Source organism: Lissotriton helveticus, chromosome 3_1, assembly GCF_964261635.1.
Source record: "Lissotriton helveticus chromosome 3_1, aLisHel1.1, whole genome shotgun sequence".
Taxonomy (NCBI): Eukaryota; Metazoa; Chordata; class Amphibia; order Caudata; family Salamandridae; genus Lissotriton; species Lissotriton helveticus.
Genome location: NC_136061.1, coordinates 66,574,763 through 66,591,356, shown reverse-complemented (window position 1 = coordinate 66,591,356; position 16,594 = coordinate 66,574,763). Strand labels below are relative to the sequence as shown.

Below are 16,594 nucleotides of genomic sequence, written 5' to 3'. Positions count from 1 at the left end.
TTAATCCATGATTATTATGTATTACCCACGTAAAGGCATGCAACAGTAATCATGGTACCTCGGGATTATTTTTTTTTTATTTATCCTAAGTAGCAGAAAATGTAAATGTTAGCAGGAGGGCACATACCTCTGCACTACCCCATTGTGCGCACCAGGGGTCACCTTTCGCCTTTGGAGCCTGCACAACAACGAGACTCCGCCCCCAAGCGGGCAGCTGGCCTGTGAATGGTCAGCTTGTGCCTATTGGCCGGCCAACCGAGGGAGAGTAGGCGTGGCACCTCTTCACATAATTTCCCGCTCCAGCCTCTTTGCTCCGCCCTCCATCGCTGTCCGAGGTACAAGGAAGGCGGGCCCTTTTCCTGGTAGTTGGAGTTTAGACCACGCCCCCAGCTTTGGTCTCGAGTCCACGACCCTTCCACGCCCCGCCTCCCGGTGGTACTGTTGAGGTAAAGCCACGCCCTCTTATAGAGTAAGACCCATGTGTATGCATATGTACCCGCCCCCTTTATGATGTCATTGAGGTAAACGGAGCACGTGGCCGTGATTCGGGTTCGCTGACATCGCTCAGTCCAATGAGGGGATCGGCTTCGGTGCTCGGAGCCCCGCCCCTTTCTTGTCATAGATGACGGAGGCGTGTCACAGCAGCACGCGCAGGCCCCGCCCCCCGGTACGGAGATGCCGCTGCTGGTGGCTGCGACCGCTGCCTGCTGCTGCTGCTGCTGCGGGCTGCTGCTGCTGTGCCTGCGGGGCTCGGGCAGGGGCCGCCGCCCGCCCCTGGCCTTCATGGCCCCTCCGAAGAGGCTGCTCTTCCGGCTGGCGTGAGTGATCTGTGGGGAGCGGGCTGGAGAATGAGGGAGGGGGGCCCTGCTCAAGAAGGGGGGGGGGCGCAATTTAGAGGTGAGCTGGGGCACAGGGATGGCAATGCACAAGGGAAGGGGAGGGGGTGCAAAAAGGGGCAGCCTATGCACATGAGCAGGCAGAAGGAGGGGTGCTCTATGCACGGTGGGGGTATGCTGGAAGAACAGGGAGTCATGCATAAGGAAAAGGGTGCATGCATAAGAAGGTGACATTCACATGAAAAGAAGAGCTGTGCAAAGTAGAGGGGGCTGTGCAAAGAAAGACGAAATCATGTGCAAGGGAGCTTAGTCTATGGGAGCAGGGCGGGCGTTGCACAGTCAAGAGTGGCATAAGAAGGGGGACATGCACGAGGAGGAAGCATTCATGCTGAAGTGGTGGGGTCCATTAGTAAGAAAATGGGCCTGTGCAGAATAAGGGTTGCAAGAAATGTGACCGTGAAAGCACTTGCAAGGGGAAGCATAGGGGCACAACTCAACAGAGGAGGTGGGAGCAATGCATAAGAAGGGGAGCATGCACACATAACCAGAAGTGTATTAATTTGTCAGCATGTGATTGCACAGGCACGGTGGCATACAGGAGGAAGGGACCCTGCACAAGTAAAGGGGCCCTCCGGTCACAAGGGAGCTTTCTATGCACAATATATGCATTTATTAGTATAGGCTAAACCAATGCCCAATGAAGAGGGCGCTTGTGCACGCAGTGATAATAAGAACGGGCACTCTGTCAAAGGAAGAGCTCGGTGTGCACTAATTGCATAAGCAGCAGGACTGTGAGGAACGCAGATTCTATGTACAATGCAGCGTTCCATGCACACGAGGTGGTGGGAGGGGCTGAAATAAGCAGCAATAAAGTGAACACTGTCGAGGAAAGGGCAGGACACCCTGTACGAGCTAACTGTGCGTGCAAACAGGAGACAGCGGCGCTGGGAGTTGTTACACAACGGAGTGGGTTCGTGCACAGCGATGTGGCCGCGCGCCTGATGGCTTCATGGCATGTATAAAGGGTGAGCATGCATATGAGGTGCAAGGCCGGGCACGGCTGAGGCAGAGGAGGTGAATGCAGAACGGGGCATGCACAGGCGAGGGAGGCTGTCTGCAGTGCACAGGGAGCGCTGCCTCCAGTGCTGCTACTTGTGCACTCTTGCGACACAGGCCGGCTGGTGGGAGGAGGCCCTTGTGCAATGGGTGCACTTTGTAATCTGCGCGCGACGGCCCTGCCTGGTGCCAGGGTCCTTCCTGGTGTAGGAAGCTGGCAGCATGCTATGTCATTGGCATCTGGATAGCGCACCGTTTCCATCAGCATGGCATCGCAGCGCTTTCGGCAGTCTGGTGACAAGTGGAAACCATTGACTGGTCCGGGTGTAGGGTCCTGTACGTCTGTCCCTCATGATCTCTCCAATGAACCATCCACTCTCCAACCCCCGCCGCCCCCTCTCCACTGGGTCGCACAGATGCATCACGTATTCGCGTGGAATGCACCACGGCAGGCTCTTGGCAGGCATGAGGTACGGTGATCATACAACCGTGAGCAAGGGTTGCAACTGCACCCTTTTCAGCAGCCGGATCTTACTGGCAGCGCCCTGGCATGTCGAACAAGAGAACACTGTTGCCATTATTGGCAGCTGATTGGCAAGTTCATCATCATCAGATATATACTGGGTGGTATTTCACCTGGCACACGGTTTAAGGAGGTTATATTCCTTTTCTCGCTGGCAGGTACACTGTGTTGAATATTTGCAGTTTCTTATTTCTGTGGCACTCATATTTCCTGCAGGGCCCTTGCTTGGCACGCGGGTTTCTGGTGGTCACATGCAGGGGCTTGCTTGGCCCTGGCTGGCGGCAGGGCTGCCTGTCCTTCACAACCCACTCTTAATAATAACAGTGCCCAAAGCTTCTCTTTACACCCAGCGCCTGGCTGGAGCCGGGCCTTGGGAAGCATCCCACCTGGAGCCCCTTCGGCTCTTGTTGCGGGGAGCAGGCCTCCCACTTCGCTTCTTTCTCTGCTCTTTTGTTACTCAGGAATTGTTGCAAAATTACAGTGAGCAGAACTCAGACAAACCCCATGACCGATTGAACCGAGTGTGAACTCTGAGATCACTCTGCGTCGCTCGTGCTCCCCCGAGTGGCATTTGTTTTATCGACACTGAAGGGATGTACGTCTGAGTCGGCCCAGCCGTACTTGGAATCTCTGCCCCCCGTATTACACCTGATCTCTGCCGCGGCGGTCCAGCCTGCTCTCGTGCACCTTTTAGATTAGCGTGTAATTAATACTGTGCTGGGGAAGGTGGTGCGGCGTGTGCAGCAAAGACCTTTTGATTCTCAAGATATTTCTAATAGAATTATTACACCTCGCCTATCATCGATTTTTGAAACATTTTTAATAATTAACACCTGTTTTTTAGCATTAAAAAATCGATAACCAGTCGTAATCGATATAGGAAGTGTCCATTGAAATGTGACTTTGATATACAGATGCCTCTCAAGGGTGTTCAACAATAATAGACCAGAAGGATGGGCAATCCCCCTCAAACCAAGTGGACACGGTACTACAAACTTTCCTCCAGATAAAAACCTAATTTTCCGAGTAGTCGCTCCTCGTCAATCACAACAGCACATCCAATCCAACCAAGTACCACTCAAGTATGAAAAAATATACACAGCTTTCATAATGTTTGTTTTCAAATGAGAGCACTCACCCTTTTAGTGCCAGTGGATCTGTAGGAGTGCATTCAATAACATATAGATATCATTCATGCACTATAGGTTGTGCTTTCAATTCCGTCGACACGTTTCGGTGACACTAACATGTAAATACCTCCTTCTTCAGGACTTACATATGCATATTTCCTCCCAAATGATATCTCATTCACAGTTGTTCCAGGACCGGCATGTTCCACTTAATCACGTTCTGCTTATCCAGTCTCAGCACTTTCTAGTTATCAAGGCTTCCTTAATGTGCCTGTGATATCGCCAGACTATGGTCTGGGGTCACCATCAAAACTATGTTGCTCAGGGAATTGCTGGAATAAGTTCCTTTGGTCAATGGGCCCTCACAGTGGTATTTTCCTTCAACTATTGCAGTCGTGGAATATCTCAGCTTTTCATAATCCACTCTTCATGGCAGTTAAAAGGTACTTCTCTCCAGTTGCCTCTCAATATTGGGGTACCCCACCTTCAACCCCTTTTGTCAAACGACAAATGCGGCCGCCCAGTCTGTGCTTCTGATCGTACATCTATATGTTATTGAATGTTCTCCTAGAGATCCAGTGACACAAAAAGTAGGAGTGATCTTATTGTAAATTACGAATTAGATCTTCTTGAAAACTCTCCCCTTTGTTTCGTATATGTTGTCTGTGTATTTGTGTTTTTATGCATATGAAGTTTTAAATGTATGAATTTGTGTGTCAAATATTTTATTGTATTTGGATAAAAAGAAGGGCAGTTTCAAAACAGCGGCAATACATAAATATCAGAGATTGTTGCATTCAAGTAAGAAGTTAAAAAGTGTTACATGACAAATAGTAAAGCTGTATATATTTTTTTCTGACTTTTGTGTATTTGGTTGGATTGGATATGTTGTTGTGATTGCTCAGAAAAGTAGATTTTACCTGGGGAATGTTTGTGTTTTTTGGTTTGTTCAACAATCATAAACGGGTTTTGCCCTGTTTGGTATGTTATGTGTATTTGTAGAGCGCACGATTCACCCGGAAGGGTATTGATGCCCCTGTAGATGAGCAGTCTGGGCCGAGCGGTTGCCTGGCCGGTGCCTGGCCGTTGCCTGGTGAAGAAGCCAGGTCACCAGCTTCTTGTGGAATTCAATAACTGAGGAGGTGGCCCTGATGTGCAGGGGTATGTCATTCCTAACTTTAGGAGCTAGTTGGAAGAAAGCACGACTACTGGTCCTGGTGCGGTGTATGTGGGGGATGTGTGAGAGCAGGTGTCTGGTACGTTTTTGAAGCTGATGTGGTGGTTGAGGTATGCAGGGCCCATGCTGTGTAAGGCTTTGAATGTGTATGCGAGTTTGGAGAGAGCTTGTTTGTGCATGGGGAGCCAGTGGAATTCTGAAGTGCGGGTTGATATTCGTTCGGAGTGGCAGGTTGAGGGTGAGTCTTGCTGCTGAGTTCTCTGTGGTCTGACGTCGCCTGGTCCGGTGAGTGTTGATTCCAGCATAGAGTGCGTTGTTGTAGTCCCGTTTGCTGGTGATGAGGGTTCGGTGGATGGTTTTGTGAGTGTTCTTTAGTGCGTGGAAGCAGGAGACAGAGACCGCGTTCACTTGGCCATTCATGTTGAATTGGTTGTCGATGACTGTCCAGAGGTTCTTGGCTTGAGTTTTGGGAGAGGAGTGGGTCGGATTTCTGCAGGCCACCGCGCGGAGTCCTACAGCGGCAAGTTTCTGCCGAAGATCACAGTTTGCGTCTTGTCAATGTTTTGCTTGAGGCAGTTGGTGCTTATTAGTGTGAGATGCTTTATAAGTAATTAGGGTTTAGGAGCAGTACATGTGGATTCATGGGGAGGAAGGATGTCTTTGCTGGCTTATGAAACCTAAAGGATGCACTCCCGGGGGGTGGCTGGCTCCCTGAGCGGGGGAGGGGGTGGTCCCATTGGTTCTGCAGGTGTGAGCTGTGGGTGGAGGTTGGGTGGCCCCATTCACCCTGCAGGTGTGCTTGGATCCCAGGTGTCTTGATGGGTAATCGGCTCCCTGAGTCTTGGGGGTGGCTAGTCCCATCGGCCCCACAGGGGTGTGCGGTTCCCAGGGCTCCGCACTGTTTATGCTTCCTTGGCCCTGCAGCTTGGCAGTTCTTAGCTTTCATTGCTCTTAGACTTGTGGTGCCAGTACAGGCTCTACAGGTTTTCTCGTGAGTGTGTCACACCTATAATTATTCCCTGTCATCTCTGTGCAACCTGACCCAGAGAGAGCATGTTGGGGCTTTAACACCGGTGCGCCGCGGGTATAAGGGAGTTACGAGTGTACTGTGCACGGGAAACAATCTTTACAACGCAACATTTACAATGCACTACCATTACAACAAAACTTTTACAACACAACATCCATTACAACGCATGCCATTACAACGCAACCATTACAACGCATGACACTACAACGCACACCACTACAACACATGTCTATACAATGCACTCATTACAATGCATACCATTACCATCCAACTCTTACCCTACTGTTGCACCCCCTGGAGTTAGAATAGTAATTTTTACCCCTACACTATCCAACACTTACCCTACTGTTGCACCCCCTGGAGTTAGAATAGTACATTTTACCCCTACACTATCCAATACTTACCAAAACATGCAATGTAATGTTATGCGTTGTAATGGTATGCGTTGTAAAGGTATTATGCGTTGTAATGGAATGCGTTGTAAATGTAGTTTTTTAATTTTCGTTGTAATGGCATGCGTTGTAATGGAATGCGTTGTAATGGATGTTGCGTTGTAAAAAATGCGGTGTAAAGGTATGCGTTGTAAAAGTGTGCGTTGTAGTGACATACATCCACTGTGCACAGTCATGTATGAGTGCACTGCAGGAGTATGTGCAGGGTAGAGCAGGCGCCCGTGCAGTGCACAGTAGTGGGCCTCTGTAGTGCGCAGCGGTCAGTCTCTGCAGTGTATAGTAGTGGTTCATGTCTCCACTGAGTAGTCCGCTTCACCAATCGCTGGCCCCTACCGCATGAGCTTCTCCAGATGATAGTGCCATCAGCTAATCAATCTTTACCAAGACCCATCAAAGGATAATCGATTGGGATTGTCCCTCCTGTGGTGCAGCAGAAGAAACCGAAGCACTGATTTTGTCCGTCATATAAAAGAGTGAGACAAAAGTGCATAGTACAGATGTGCAGGAACCTAGGGATCCCTTGCCACCCAGAGGCCCTTAGAATACTGAAACACGAGCTCCACCACGCGATAGTGTTCGCAGTATCAAGATATCTCTTTCCGTATGGCGTGTTAGGAAGATGTTCCTAGGATGAGGGATGGACCCCTCACATTGATCAGAATAGGGGGCTTCTTTGGTGATGAAGACTGGCCCTATGCTGATGGGACACTTGATTTTGATATTCTGTGCAGGGGGTCAAGAAAGTAACCAATCCTATTTTAAGATCTTCCTTTTTAACCAAAAAGCCTCTTATTTCAATCTGGGCCCTAATGTGTACATATTTGACGTGTGTGCTTTTAATGCTTTGATGAATTGTATGGCTTTTAAAACCTGAAACTGAGACTTCAGGTATGAAAGAATGTAAAATATACACACTTTTTGGGTGACATAAGGTTTCTCACATTGAGGTTTTTGTCTCCTGGTCTTGGTCTTAATCAGGGGGCAACATTTGTCAATTGTTGCTCTATTACTGGATTTTATTTCTTTTTTTACTGTACGTTGGTATTTGGATGCAGTCTGTCTTTAGGATCTTTTTATGCATTTATAATGTTTTTTTGCACTGTGCACTTTTATGATCCATTGAACCGAAATAAAGTTAATACGATGATGACAATCAATTTATTTATTTTGATTTTTTACGTCGGTGGGAACGAGGCCCTAAAGGGCATCAGAGTGCCGTGCAAGGGTCAGTTGCGTTTAGTTGCACATAAGTTATTGAACGTAAGTTCTCTACTCAATAAAGTAGAACGGTTTATCTCAGAACTGTTCAAGTTCTTGTTCTCTCACTTTTGCAAGATGGAAACGTAAAGCTCCATGGTGTCTCAGACTCCACACTGGCCTCGACTACAGACAATTTATATTCCTCAAGTGGAGAAGTGTGGCTCAATGGTTAGAGCGGCAGACCCTGATGCAGAGGTCTAGCCCAGGACCAGGGTTCAATTCCCCGCCTCGGCGGGACTTGGGCTCAAAAATTCCACGGACCTGATAATTCTCACCTCGGTGCCTATTCCAATCATGGAGTCCCACTCTGCAACTCTGGGCAATAGCTTGCTTAATCTCCACAACGGCCCCCACGGGTTCAAATGCTGACCGAGCCAGGCTGCCATCTTCCGAGGGCAGTCGCCTGACTGGCAGCGCGCTAATTATCCGCAGCTCGGTGTAATTATGATAATATTCCAGGCAGTCCATAGGGGGCTGAGTCTCCGGTGCATAGAGCACGAGAGGCGTGCATGTAGTTGTTAACCGGGTCTTTTTCGGGGTCTTGTGCAGGGTGCAATAGTGCGCATTCTGCACCTTGTTTGTGCACAGGCGTGCGTGCAACGCAAGCACCAGACAACGAGCTGCGTTGTGTTTGTAATATACATATATGATCGTCTTTGTTAGGCTTCTTGTATTCAAAGAACGTGCATGTCTTCATTTCCCAATGAACCGCATAAAGTGGTTCCCAATCTATGCGCCGCCGTCAAAACCAGCCCGGAGACCCTTGCAGCAGGCACACAGTTTGAACACGGGCATGAATGTGTCTGTTAAGGACGTCTTTTTGAAGCGCAGAGCTCGTGTTTCACCCCCCCCCCCAGTTCTCGCTGACCAGTCTGGGACCGGGGGATATCCAGCCAGTCAGATGAGGCAGATGAAAGACAGCGTTTCAGTTAGGAGTCTGCAGTTAAAGTGCCACAGCCACGTTATGTATGATGCGCAGGGGTGCTTGTCTCCAGTTATCACCAAAGAAAACCACTGAATTCACAAACTCCAGCTGCATGCTCAGTCCTAAAAACAGTACAAAAGGGGGTGGTGATGGACGGAGCATCTGAACCAATCAAACACTCACACCCAGTCAAAAGATCTGGGTTTAATCCATCACCGTTCTTTAGCCCACTCTGCCACCCCAGTTCAGACATGGCTATATGCAAATCAGTCTGACCCTGTGCCTCATGGGAACAGTCCAGCCCGAACTGCCAAGCCATGCCTTCCCTGGACCGGAAACAAGCTTCCGAGGACCGGTTTCTGGCATTCCAGCCGTCTTCAGCCCGGCTTGCTTGAATCCAGTGGCAAAGTGAGCAAGGGACTCACGTCTGAGCATACCCTGCCACACTTATGGCGGCCAAAAGCGGTACAAAAGGGGGTGGTAGTGGACGGAGCATCTGAACCAATCAAACACTCGCACCCAGTCAAAAGATCTGGGTTTAATCCATCACCGTTCTTTAGCCCACTGTGCCACCCCAGTTCAGACATGGCTATATGCAAATCAGTCTGTCCCTGTGCCTCATGGGAACAGTCCAGCCCGAACTGCCAAGCCATGCCTTCCCTGGACCGGAAACAAGCTTCCGAGGACCGGTTTCTGGCATTCCAGCCGTCTTAAGCCCGACTTGCTTGAATCCAGTGACAAAATGAGCAAGGGACTCACGTCTGAGCATACCCTGCCACACTTATGGTGGCCAAAAGCGGTACAAAAGGGGGTGGTAATGGACGGAGCATCTGAACCAATCAAACACTCGCACCCAGTTAAAAGATCTGGGTTTAATCCATCACCGTTCTTTAGCCCACTCTGCCACCCCAGTTCAGACATGGCTATATGCAAATCAGTCTGACCCTGTGCCTCATGGGAACAGTCCAGCCCGAACTGATTTGCATATAGGGTATACAGCCTTTACAACGAAACTTTTACAACAAACTACCATTACAACGCAACTTTTACAACGCAAACCATTACAACGCATAGCGCTGGGGGGCGCTCTAGGATAGGGAATAGGTTTAATGTACTATCCAACACCTTCCCTACTATCCAGGGGGACTGGAGTTGGAATAGTAAATTAAACTATTCACCATCCAGCGCCCAAAAGCATTATGCGTTGTAATGGTATGCATTGTAAAACTTGCGATGTAAAGGTAGGCGTTGTAAAAGTATGCGTTGTAACGTCATACATCCGCATATAGCCATGTCTGAACTGGGGTGGCAGAGTGGGCTAAAGAACGGTGATGGATTAAACCCAGATCTTTTGACTGGGTGTGAGTGTTTGATTGGTTCAGATGCTCCGTCCATCACCACCCCCTTTTGTACCAGTCCTAAAAACAAGCACAGGCTATCTGAAGTGTTCAACGGTCATAAAAAGTTCTGGAGGCCTGACATCTGCAGCATTCAATGGAGGTTAAAGTTCGAGTTCATTCCGAATGCAGAAGAAGTGGATATTTTGACGCCTATTTTACTAAAACCAAACGAAAATATGCATAAGCAACTGACTCAGAAGCAGAAGACCAAAACAATTGGCATTGGTTGGAAGCGCAAGCTCAAAGTCCACAGGACAGTGATTTCATCTCGGGCTTTCAGCCTTCAGGGCTGATAGACATCTTTCTTTTCCAAGGATGCGGCCTCTCCTTGAATATTCGTAGTAAGTCCTTGCCTGTCCCTGCTGCACACGACTTATCTGATTGAGTCTAAGAGTAGGACAGACAGGTCAGTAGAAAACCTTGGGGGGGTTTCACCCAGACCACAATGGCATAGTGTCCTGGGTGAGTGATTTTGTCTCAACGCTACTCGCGGGGGGTGCATGACGCACCAAAGGAGCTTGCATTTTCAAAGCCAGCCCTGCTGATTTAAGAATTAAAAGTACCAATTTATAAGGCGCGTAGGTGCATTAATTGCTGCAGAAGCAGGTAACATTACTCAGAATCTTAAGCCCCAGCATAGGAGCTAGTAACATTATTCAGAATCTTAAGCCCAAGCATAGGAGCTAGTAACATTACTCAGAATCTTAAACCCCGGCATAGGAGCTAGTAACATTATTCAGAATCTTAAGCCCAGCATAGGAGCTAGTAACATTATTCAGAATCTTAAGCCCCAGCATAGGAGCTAGTAACATTATTCAGAATCTTAAGCCCCGGCATAGAAGCTGGTAACATTATTCAGAATCTTAAGCCCGGCATAAGAGCTAGTAACATTATTCAGAATCTTAAGCCCCAGCATAGGAGCTAGTAACATTATTCAGAATCTTAAGCCCCAGCATAGGAGCTAGTAACATTATTCATAATCTTAAGCCCCAGCATAGGAGCTAGTAACGGTATTCATTATCTTAGGCCCCGGTCCAGGAGCTGGTAACATTATTCAGAATCTTAAACCCCAGCATAGGAGCTGGTAACATTATTCAAAATCTTAAGCCCCGGCATAGGAGCTAGTAACATTATTCAGAATCTTAAGCCCCAGCAGAGGAGCTAGTAACATTATTCAGAATCTTAGGCCCCGGTCCAGGAGCTGCTAACATTATTCAGAATCTTAAACCCCAACATAGGAGCTGGTAACATTATTCAAAATCTTAGGCCCCGGCATAAGAGCTAGTAACATTATTCAGAATCTTAAACCCCAGCATAGGAGCTGGTAACATTATTCAAAATCTTAGGCCCCGGCATAAGAGCTAGTAACATTATTCAGAATCTTAAGCCCCAGCAGAGGAGCTAGTAACATTATTCAGAATCTTAGGCCCCGGTCCAGGAGCTGCTAACATTATTCAGAATCTTAAGCCCAGCATAGGAGCTAGTAACATTATTCAAAATCTTAGGCCCCGGCATAGGAGCTAGTAACATTATTCAGAATCTTAAGAACCAGCATAGGAGCTAGTAACATTACTCAGAATCGTAAGCCCCAGCTTAGGAGCTAGTAACATTACTCAGAATCTTAAGCCCCAGCATAGGAGCTAGTAACATTATTCATACTCTTAGGCCACGGCCCAGGAGCTAGTAACATTACTCAGAATCTTAAGCCCCGGCATAGGAGCTAGTAACATTATTCAGAATCTTAAGCCCAGCATAGGATGTAGTAACATTTTTCAGAATCTTAAACCCCAGCATAGGAGCTAGTAACATTATTCAGAATCTTAAGCCCAGCATAGGATGTAGTAACATTTTTCAGAATCTTAAACCCCAGCATAGGAGCTAGTAACATTATTCAGAATATTAAGCCCAGCATAGGAGCTAGTAACATTACTCAGAATCTTAAGCCCCAGCATAGGAGCTAGTAACATTATTCATAATCTTAGGCCCCGGTCCAGGAGCTGGTAACAATATTCAGCGAGGGCTATTGCAGCATTAGTACATAGATTGCTCATAGTACACCTTTACTCCAGGGAATGCTCGTGCCGCTGCTTTACTCCAGGGAGTGCTTGTACAGTGACTTTACTCCAGCGTCTGCTAGTACAGAAGTACTCCAGGGACTGCCCGTGCAGCAGCTTCACTCATTTGAATGCTATTGATGCAGTGTTCGTACATAGAGTGCTGATGGTGAATATCTGTGGTTGTGGGCAGTCCCAGATGCCTGCGTTACTCCGGTGAGTGCTTGTCAGCTGGCCCAGGAGCCTTATTCCATGGAGTATCTGTGGTTGTGGGCAGTCCCAGATGCCTGCGTTACTCCGGTGAGTGCTTGTGTTTGTCAACTGCCCAGGAGCCATACTCTATGGAGTATCTGTGGTTGTGGGCAGTCCTTGATGCCTGCGTTACTCCGGTGAGTGCTTGTGTTTGTCAACTGGCCCAAGAGCCTTACTCCATGGAGTATCTGTGGTTGTGGGCAGTCCTTGATGCCTGCGTTACTCCGGTGAGTGCTTGTGTTTGTCAACTGCCCAGGAGCCTTACTCCATGGAGTATCTGTGGTTGTGGGCAGTCCTTGATGCCTGCGTTACTCCGGTGAGTGCTTGTGCTTGTCAACTGGCCCAATCGCCTTACTCCATGGAGTATCTGTGGTTGTGGGCAGACCCAGATGCCTGCGTTACTCCGGTGAGTGCTTGTCAGCTGGCCCAGGAGCCTTATTCTATGGAGTATCTGTGGTTGTGGGCAGTCCCAGATGCCTGTGTTACTCCGGTGAGTGCTTGTGTTTGTCAGCTGGCCCAGGAGCCATACTCCATGGAGTATCTGTGGTTGTGGGCAGTCCTAGATGCCTGTGTTACTCCGGTGAGTGCTTGTGTTTGTCAACTGGCCCAAGAGCCTTACTCCATGGAGTATCTGTGGTTGTGGGCAGTCCTTGATGCCTGCGTTACTCCGGTGAGTGCTTGTGTTTGTCAACTGGCCCGGGAGCTTTACTCCATGGAGTATCTGTGGTTGTGCGCAGTCCTTGATGCCTGCGTTACTCCGGTGAGTGCTTGTGTTTGTCAACTGCCCAGGAGCCTTACTCCATGGAGTATCTGTGGTTGTGGGCAGTCCTTGATGCCTGCGTTACTCCGCTGAGTGCTTGTGTTTGTCAGCTGGCCCAAGAGCCTTACTCCATGGAGTATCTGTGGTTGTGGGGAGTCCCAGATGCCTGCGTTACTCCGGTGAGTGCTTGTCAGCTGGTCCAAGAGCCTTACTCCATGGAGTATCTGTGGTTGTGGGCAGTCCCAGATGCCTGCGTTACTCCGGTGAGTGCTTGTGTTTGTCAACTGCCCAGGAGCCTTACTCCATGGAGTATATGTGGTTGTGGGCAGTCCCAGATGCCTGTGTTACTCCGGTGAGTGCTTGTGTTTGTCAACTGCCCAGGAGCCTTACTCCATGGAGTATCTGTGGTTGTGGGCAGTCCCAGATGCCTGTGTTACTCCGGTGAGTGCTTGTGTTTGTCAACTGCCCAGGAGCCTTACTCCATGGAGTATCTGTGGTTGTGGGCAGTCCCAGATGCCTGTGTTACTCCGGTGAGTGCTTGTGTTTGTCAACTGCCCAGGAGCCTTACTCCATGGAGTATCTGTGGTTGTGGGCAGTCCCAGATGCCTGTGTTACTCCGGTGAGTGCTTGTGTTTGTCAACTGCCCAGGAGCCTTACTCCATGGAGTATCTGTGGTTGTGGGCTGTCCCAGATGCCTGTGTTACTCCGGTGAGTGCTTGTGTTTGTCAACTGCCCAGGAGCCTTACTCCATGGAGTATCTGTGGTTGTGGGCAGTCCCAGATGCCTGTGTTACTCCGGTGAGTGCTTGTGTTTGTCAACTGCCCAGGAGCCTTACTCCATGGAGTATCTGTGGTTGTGGGCTGTCCTTGATGCCTGCGTTACTCCGGTGAGTGCTTGTGTTTGTCAACTGCCCAGGAGCCTTACTCCATGGAGTATCTGTGGTTGTGGGCAGTCCTAGATGCCTGTGTTACTCCGGTGAGTGCTTGTGTTTCTCTGCTGGCCCAAGAGCCTTACTCCATGGAGTATCTGTGGTTGTGGGCAGTCCCAGATGCCTGTGTTACTCCGGTGAGTGCTTGTGTTTGTCAACTGCCCAGGAGCCTTACTCCATGGAGTATCTGTGGTTGTGGGCAGTCCCAGATGCCTGTGTTACTCCGGTGAGTGCTTGTGTTTGTCAACTGCCCAGGAGCCTTACTCCATGGCGTATCTGTGATTGTGGGCAGTCCCAGATGCCTGTGTTACTCCGGTGAGTGCTTGTGTTTGTCAACTGCCCAGGAGCCTTACTCCATGGAGTATCTGTGGTTGTGGGCTGTCCTTCTTGCCTGCGTTACTCCGGTGAGTGCTTGTGTTTGTCAACTGCCCAGGAGCCTTACTCCATGGAGTATCTGTGGTTGTGGGCAGTCCCAGATGCCTGTGTTACTCCGGTGAGTGCTTGTGTTTGTCAACTGCCCAGGAGCCTTACTCCATGGAGTATCTGTGGTTGTGGGCAGTCCCAGATGCCTGTGTTACTCCGGTGAGTGCTTGTGTTTGTCAACTGCCCAGGAGCCTTACTCCATGGAGTATCTGTGGTTGTGGGCAGTCCCAGATGCCTGTGTTACTCCGGTGAGTGCTTGTGTTTGTCAACTGCCCAGGAGCCTTACTCCATGGAGTATCTGTGGTTGTGGGCAGTCCCAGATGCCTGTGTTACTCCGGTGAGTGCTTGTGTTTGTCAACTGCCCATGAGCCTTACTCCATGGAGTATCTGTGGTTGTGGGCAGTCCCAGATGCCTGTGTTACTCCGGTGAGTGCTTGTGTTTGTCAACTGCCCAGGAGCCTTACTCCATGGAGTATCTGTGGTTGTGGGCTGTCCTTGATGCCTGCGTTACTCCGGTGAGTGCTTGTGTTTGTCAACTGCCCAGGAGCCTTACTCCATGGAGTATCTGTGGTTGTGGGCAGTCCCAGATGCCTGTGTTACTCCGGTGAGTGCTTGTGTTTGTCAACTGCCCAGGAGCCTTACTCCATGGAGTATCTGTGGTTGTGGGCTGTCCTTGATGCCTGCGTTACTCCGGTGAATGCTTGTGTTTGTCAACTGCCCAGGAGCCTTACTCCATGGAGTATCTGTGGTTGTGGGCAGTCCCAGATGCCTGTGTTACTCCGGTGAGTGCTTGTGTTTGTCAACTGCCCAGGAGCCTTACTCCATGGAGTATCTGTGGTTGTGGGCAGTCCCATATGCCTGTGTTACTCCGGTGAGTGCTTGTGTTTGTCAACTGCCCAGGAGCCCTACTCCATGGAGTATCTGTGGTTGTGGGCAGTCCCAGATGCCTGTGTTACTCCGGTGAGTGCTTGTGTTTGTCAACTGCCCAGGAGCCTTACTCCATGGAGTATCTGTGGTTGTGGGCAGTCCCAGATGCCTGTGTTACTCCGGTGAGTGCTTGTGTTTGTCAACTGCCCAGGAGCCTTACTCCATGGAGTATCTGTGGTTGTGGGCAGTCCCAGATGCCTGTGTTACTCCGGTGAGTGCTTGTGTTTGTCAACTGCCCAGGAGCCTTACTCCATGGAGTATCTGTGGTTGTGGGCTGTCCTTGATGCCTGCGTTACTCCGGTGAGTGCTTGTGTTTGTCAACTGCCCAGGAGCCTTACTCCATGGAGTATCTGTGGTTGTGGGCAGTCCCAGATGCCTGTGTTACTCCGGTGAGTGCTTGTGTTTGTCAACTGCCCAGGAGCCTTACTCCATGGAGTATCTGTGGTTGTGGGCTGTCCTTGATGCCTGCGTTACTCCGGTGAGTGCTTGTGTTTGTCAACTGCCCAGGAGCCTTACTCCATGGAGTATCTGTGGTTGTGGGCAGTCCCAGATGCCTGTGTTACTCCGGTGAGTGCTTGTGTTTGTCAACTGCCCAGGAGCCTTACTCCATGGAGTATCTGTGGTTGTGGGCAGTCCCAGATGCCTGTGTTACTCCGGTGAGTGCTTGTGTTTCTCAGCTGGCCCAGGAGCCTTACTCCATGGAGTATCTGTGGTTGTGGGCAGTCCTAGATGCCTGCGTTACTCCGATGAGTGTTTGTGTTTCCCAGCTGCCCAGGAGCCTTACTCCATGGAGTATCTGTGGTTGTGGGCAGTCCTAGATGCCTGCGTTACTCCGATGAGTGTTTGTGTTTCCCAGCTGCCCAGGAGCCTTACTCCATGGAGTATCTGTGGTTGTGGGCAGTCCTTGATGCCTGCGTTACTCCGGTGAGTGCTTGTGTTTGTCAACTGCCCAGGAGCCTTACTCCATGGAGTATCTGTGGTTGTGGGCTGTCCTTGATGCCTGCGTTACTCCGGTGAATGCTTGTGTTTGTCAACTGCCCAGGAGCCTTACTCCATGGAGTATCTGTGGTTGTGGGCAGTCCTAGATGCCTGTGTTACTCCGGTGAGTGCCTGTGTTTCCCAGCTGCCCAGGAGCCTTACTCCATGGAGTATCTGTGGTTGTGGGCAGACCCAGATGCCTGTGTTACTCCGGTGAGTGTTTGTGTTTCTCAACTGGCCCAGGAGGCTTACTCCATGGAGTATCTGTGTTTGTGGGCAGTCCCAGATGCCTGCGTTACTCCGGTGAGTGCTTCTGTTTGTCAACTGGCCCAGGAGCCTTACTCCATGGAGTATCTGTGGTTGTGGGCAGACCCAGATGCCTGCGTTACTCCAGTGAGTGCCTGTGTTTGTCAACTGCCCAGGAGCCTTACTCCATGGAGTATCTGTGGTTGTGGGCTGTCCTTGATGCCTGCGTTACTCCGG

At 49.7% G+C, this 16,594-nt stretch overlaps 1 protein-coding gene across 2 annotated transcripts in view; it reads left to right on the top strand.

Moving 5' to 3' along the window:
- Positions 1-653: 653 nt before the first annotated feature.
- Positions 654-16,594, top strand: part of PNKD (PNKD metallo-beta-lactamase domain containing) — a 298,336-nt gene continuing 282,395 nt past the window's right edge. Inside the window, exon 1 of one of the 2 annotated variants that reach the window (XM_078679248.1) lies at positions 654-818. In XM_078679248.1, the coding sequence (XP_078535374.1) occupies positions 676-818 (143 nt within the window). In that variant the 5' untranslated portion in view covers positions 654-675. Of the gene's footprint in view, positions 819-1,727; positions 1,862-16,594 lie in introns of those variants that run through there. The other variant, XM_078679249.1, reaches the window with a different exon arrangement.